This window comes from Cucurbita maxima, unplaced genomic scaffold, assembly GCF_002738345.1.
Source record: "Cucurbita maxima cultivar Rimu unplaced genomic scaffold, Cmax_1.0 Cma_Scf00001, whole genome shotgun sequence".
Lineage (NCBI taxonomy): Eukaryota > Viridiplantae > Streptophyta > Magnoliopsida > Cucurbitales > Cucurbitaceae > Cucurbita > Cucurbita maxima.
The window spans coordinates 6630532-6636531 of NW_019272017.1; the positions used below are offsets into that span (position 1 = coordinate 6630532).

The window sequence follows — 6000 nt, forward strand, 5'->3', positions numbered from 1 at the left end:
TCAAGCTTCCCCTTAAGGCTTTAAAATATGTCGGCTAGGGGAAGGTTTCCACACCCTTATAAAGAGTGATTTGTTCTCCTCCCCTAGTGGGACATCACAATCCACCCCCTTCGAGGCTGGGGACGGAGCCGGGGCCCAGGCCCAGGCCCAACATCCTCGCTGTCACTCTTTTCTTCCTCCCATGGATGTGGGACCGCCCCTAAATCCACCCCCTCCCCAAGTGGGACATCACAATCCACCTCTCTTCGGGGCTAAGGCCGGGGCCGAGGCCCAACATCCTCACTGTCACTCTTTCCTTCCTCCCATCATGTGGAACAGCCCCTAAATCCATCCCCTTTGGGGCCAGCGTCCTTACTAGCACACCGCCTCGTGTCTACTCTTTTCGAAAAACAACGAGAAAGTTGGTACATCGTCCAGTGTCTAGCTCTGATGTCATTTGTAACGACCCAAATCCACCGCTAGCAGATATTGTCCTTTTTGAGTTTTTTCTTTTGAGCTTTCCTCAAGGCTCTATAAAGCGTATGCTAAGAGAAGGTTTCTAGAATCTATTAGAGGGTGATTTGTTCTCCTCCCCCATTCTCCAGAGGGTGATTTGTTCTCCTCCTCCCCAACTAACCAACCAAGGTGGGACATTCGAAATTATTCATAAATATTTTTTATAAGCACAAATTTTAACTTGGTTCAAATCATTAATTTAGACTGAGTTGGACTTTATAAATTATAAATTCATCGGTTCTCCAATTAGATTATTATTCCACCTAAACAAAAAAATATCTTTAAATCATTAAACCAAGCACAAAATAGCAAAAGCGAAACCAGAAAAGAAAATCAAAGATCCAATACCTAATAAACAGGTGGCTCCATATTTTATCATATAGCATTCTATGCGGAGGAGATACAAGTCACAAAGGTTCAGAAGGAAAGGTTAAAGTTTGCATGGGATACAGCTTTAAAGGAAGCAAATGCAAATATTCTATCATTACATCAACTCACTCGTATTTTATTTTATTTTATTTTATTTTATTGTGTTAGGACTGATCTGGCACCATCTGATTGAGAAGGAAGTTACCTTCATTGTTCTTGTGGACCTCCACCTTGAACTTTTCTTCTTTACTCCCTCTCTTGAGCTTTAGGAGCAAATCAAACTTTGCAGCATCTTCAATCACCTGTTTTTATAGCATAATGAGGCTTCAATGTGTGGAATTTTCCAAAGAATACCTCAAATCTTTATTAACTTTTGAATAGCAGAGTAAACAGCTTTGTATACTAAGCAGCTAACACAATTAAGGGTAACTAATGTAAGCTAAAACGATTACAGAAAAGAATAAAATTAAATAGAATAGATTACCTAGACTGCATCCCTCCATTAGCATTATATATACATATATAATAATAAATTAAATAGAACTCGACCAGATTTGTGTAAGAAAATTTTCATAAACTACACATATGGGGTATTGAATGAACATCTCGGATCTAAATCTGCTGCTATTTTCCAATACTTTGATCAACTTACCTTTCTCTCGGGGGGGGGGAATGTCATTAGTATTTAGTTTGAAATAAGTGGTAGATTAAAAGTTGAGGTAATCAAAATGAACTTATTGTAAAAGCTTTAAAACAAAGGGGTGAAAATGCAGTGAATTGTTAAAAAGTGAATCCTACAAAAATTCAGACTCAGATACCTTCAGGGACAGATAAATCAGGTGAATGTAACTTTATCGTCAATCATAAACGTCTAAAATATAAAATAGAAAATGAAAGCGTTTGGAAGGATGCTTATCTAAGGAAACTAACTTGTGAAATGCTATAAACGGGGTGAACACATTTGGACCAAAAACCGACTTGATTGGCCGAAATTGAATCCAGTTGGTCCGTTTTATGCTATCGTTGGTCAACCTTAGTTTTCTATTTTGGCAAAATTGATGATCGGTCTGTCGATCCACTAAGACTATTGAAAACCAGCCAACTGAAAACTGCCTACCATGTTAGCTCTCTTCGCTCTCCATTTTAACCTTTTCGTCATCGCTACCCTCTCCCCTTCCCATGTGCCCTCTCCAAAAACGTATTTTCCAACTAAAATAAGAAGTATCATAAACCAATTGGTGACTGCTTATCGACAAACCCCCTACAACAAATAGAGTTTTCTTCTGGTCACTTTGGGGCAAGAGGAATGGAAGAATTTGCTCCTTTTATTTCAGTTTATCAATGGAATTTGTTTTTCTTAAAAAATAACAAAAGCTTCAGTTATGCAAGAAGAAAAAACATTCTTGACACAATAGATAAACTCCAGTCGTGAAAACTTCAGAGCATTGAAACAAAATATAATACAAAAGAACCATAATGCACTTACCTCTGCCTTTGCATGTACGATCTCCAGCAGTTCATAGGGGAGTAGAGAATTAGACCTCTGCTGAATGATCCGAAGAGCATGCTGTGCAGCATCCTGAACGTGGGGATCATGTAGTGGCACTTCTCGCCATCCCTGAGGATGATCACCTAATTTCTAACCATGGTCAATAATATAGATAAATAACAATGATTATCTGAAAAAACAGTTACAAGGATTTCCAACAAGTTAAAGCTTTTATGGTCTATAAGAATATAAACATCCATACAAGAATGTTAATAAGCTCATGTGAAAACACTAATCGCAGTGGACGGCTTATGCTCTGTGAGATAGATACTACCATTAGCTAAATAGTGGTTGATGCAAGTAGGTTCACACGAACTACAAGAATATCAATCCTTAATAGATCAGAAAAGATTGAAAACCGTAATTTCAGATGTTATCGGCCTGCAAGTTGAAGTCATGAAGGACAACCAAAAAGAACCTCCTATAGCTTATTGAACCTGGCTGCGACACTGATTTCCTTGGGACTCTTGACACTCCACACGGGAGGCGCAAGAAAAACCACTAGTGAAAAAGATCCAGAAGATGCTGATCCAATAGGCACCTACTAAAATCAAGGGAATAGCAGAACTCGTGCTCATGGAAGGTAAGATGCCGGAATGGCGAGAACGAGGAGGATAAAAAAAATCGAAAGCCTTTCTGAGCCCAGGCATACAAGGACAATATTGAGTCCACAAATTCCGCACAATGCATTTGACAGTGGTTGTATATTCAAAGCTATAATTTAAATTGTAAATGAAACGACACTGCATAAGTTAAAGAATGTCAGCCACCTTTCTTTGCACCAAGATCAGAAGGAGAAAACGAGGGGGCATCGCCTGCATGCTTGAACTCCTGCAATTCTTTAAAATTCATCCATGACTTCACCCAGATCTTAGCTTCATACAGCTTCTTTTTACCAGCATCAGCAACCTCAACAGTAAGATGGTGCAGTGTACCAGCTACTACCTGCTCTTTCGCCTTCACCACTCTCACAAACTCAAGAAGCGCATTCTGCAAAGGAATGGGAAGATAAATACATCGTAGACATGTATAACACAAGTTCCAAGTATGTGTGTGTTAGTACAGTTGAATGAAAAGAAATAGAAACAAGATGAACTTTTAATTACAAACAACTACAATACTATGCTTGTGGGTATCAAATTTAGAAATTTCAAACGCCTTAGAATTTATTATAGATATATGTCAAAGGAAAGTTTCCTCCTTAGTCATCGGGAAGACGATGAGAATCATACAGTTTTAGTTCCACACATTTGGATACTAATCATCGACTCCGACAGAAACCGATCGCACCAAAAAGTAGAACCAGTGAATACAAAATCCACAATCGCGAACTAATCTGATACACATAAATCCATAGAAAAACACAAGTAGAACAAGATCGGGAACTAACAGCACACCCGCCATCAACAAGATTCAACGAAACGCGACAAGATAAAAAAAAACATCCGAGTACAAAACAAACTCATTTAAACAGAGAGAACGAGAGAAGCGGTTTACCTCTTTCTTGTTATGTTCATCAACGGCAAAACGAGCGAGTTCATCGACATCGGCTGAGTTGGAAGCTCCCTGAGAATCGTGCACGCCTCCAAGTGTGGACGCCATCAGCAGTGGATCGTCTTGTTGGGCGCAAAAGTGAGCTGATGCGTTTCCTGCAAGAACGATCCAAGAGAGCAACAACAACAGCAAAAACGTCGATGAAGAAAACCAAATCGAAGAATCGTTTTTCATCACAGAGGAGTGGTTCAACTATTCCTCATTTATCGGTCGATTTTGTGAAATTCCTTCGCTGTAAGATATTGAACGGGACTCTCTTTTGGCGCCACGAGGGTGAGAACGTGAATTCGTGCCAATCGAGAAACTGCTCCACGAAGCGCTTAAGCGTTTACTTGTTGGGAAACGAATCAATTTCTTTTAGCTGCTTTATTACAGTATTAATTGTTTTTTTAAATAAAAAAAAAAAAAGAATAATTCCATGTGGTACAAATCTTATAATAATGAAAAAAAGAATTAGGACTTAATTTTATTTATTTAACCTACAAATAAATGATTTAAGCAAAGTATTTCATATTTTGAATATTTTCCACCAAAATTTGGTAAATAATCCAAACATTTTATATCCTTTGAACACTAACACTTCTAAATAATAGAATTGTTGAATACAACTTGCACAATACAACATAAATTCAATTTAAAATGATAGCTACTCAAATTAAACAATAAAAACTACTTTTGGCATTTAATTTTACTTAAATCTTTCCACTGTTTATTTGAGATATCTAGAACCCTCTAAATAGAGATATTTATTTAATTCACAAGATTAAAGTCTGGTACGTTATATCCCAAATGAGGTAAGAAACGAAGGAAATAATTAGTTAAACAAGGCCGAGAACGGGAGTTAAATTTCCTACCTCATTCCTGACTCAAATCTTACTCTAATCCTCACTCGATAGATATATATATATATATATCAAAACTAAGTACAAAATTAATTTATTATATATACCGTGAAAAAATTTGAAAAATTATATAAATATGGAGAATGAAATAAGTGAGAATGAGGCAGAAATGGAAAAGGCTTCCACGTTCCCCAGGGTCAAAAGGATAACACAATCCAATTGCAAGTCAAAATAATAACATAATAAAATGCAACACCTAAAGAGACTCCATCTTCAATCATGCAATCAAAGAGAACCAGAGGGAAAAGAAAATGCTATGCAGTCATTGGAGATCATATATGCAACAAGCATGGTACATTGAGTCCAGCATTGTTCAGTACACATTGTAATACACAAGAAACCCTTTTCCTTTATGGAGACAGAGAAAAACAGAAGAAGAAGAAACTTGAACTATCCTAGACACTTGAGACAATTCAGAATCTAAAGATGGGGAAGTATAAGGCCCCCCAGAACAATAGAACTCAGAGCGCTTAAAAAACACGTGATAAAACAGCGAAAAGGCAGTGCTCGAGCTCCTATAAGCATAGGGAGGGAAAAAGCATGTGTCTCAGCCTCCCATTACGAGTCGGGGGAAAAAGATACAAAACTTCCCCATAAGAACTGTTCAGATAAAATGTTAGTAAATTGACCTGAAATACATATATTACATCCTACGTGGGTGTGAGCTTTTAGCTACTTGTTCTTTAGCTGTTCCTCCTTGCGAAGACTATCTTAGAATTCGGGAGCATTTGCGATGCAGAGGTATTTGATGACAGCTTCGAGTCATTCTTGGATTCTGACTGAAGTTTTATCTACAATTTGTGATGAAAAGGGCAATAATCAATGAAACCATTCAATGACTCCTAAAAATGGCTCAAGATTCAGGGCGTCACCAACTACTTCGAAAGCCACAGTTCCAAAAACACAGCTTAAGTTTTTAGACTAAAGTGAATCCAAACGTTTAATATATTCTAAAATGTACTGGAAGAGAGCACAACTTGGTGAATTTCCCAAACAAAAGATGAGGACAAGGAGAATGACATGAAAGTAGAACTCAATCAATTTACTCTATCTTCATTGTTAACAATAACATGTTAGTTTTTTTTTTTTTTTTTTTTTTTTTTTTTTTTTTTTTTTTTTTTTTTTTTTTTT

The 6000-nt window shown here is 37.2% G+C and overlaps 2 protein-coding genes across 2 annotated transcripts in view; both read right to left on the reverse strand.

Annotated features, from left to right (window-relative positions):
• Positions 1-833: 833 nt before the first annotated feature.
• LOC111484419 (cysteine proteinase inhibitor 12-like) lies at positions 834-4305 on the reverse strand. The gene is made up of 4 exons (XM_023130994.1): positions 3911-4305; positions 3184-3403; positions 2351-2496; positions 834-1166 (listed from the first exon to the last, which is right to left on the reverse strand). Exons 1-4 carry the CDS (start codon positions 4139-4141, stop codon positions 1029-1031), a joined length of 735 nt encoding a protein of 244 aa, XP_022986762.1. The 5' UTR covers positions 4142-4305; the 3' UTR covers positions 834-1028.
• Positions 4306-5126: 821 nt separating this feature from the next.
• LOC111486044 (cytochrome P450 4C1-like) overlaps positions 5127-6000 on the reverse strand; it is a 6474-nt gene continuing 5600 nt past the window's right edge. Inside the window, exon 7 of the mRNA XM_023133047.1 lies at positions 5127-5660. Coding sequence (XP_022988815.1) covers positions 5553-5660 — 108 coding nt within the window. The 3' untranslated portion in view covers positions 5127-5552. The remainder of the gene's footprint in view (positions 5661-6000) is intronic.

Coding starts and splice junctions, on each gene's coding strand:
- LOC111484419 (XM_023130994.1), bottom strand. CDS start 4,141: ATGAAAAACGATTCTTCGATTTGGTTTTCTTCATCGACGTTTTTGCTG. Junction 2,497..3,183: donor TGATCTTGGTGCAAAGAAAG/GTGGCTGACATT, acceptor GTTAGAAATTAG/GTGATCATCCTCAGGGATGG. Junction 1,167..2,350: donor TCGTACATGCAAAGGCAGAG/GTAAGTGCATTA, acceptor CTATAAAAACAG/GTGATTGAAGATGCTGCAAA.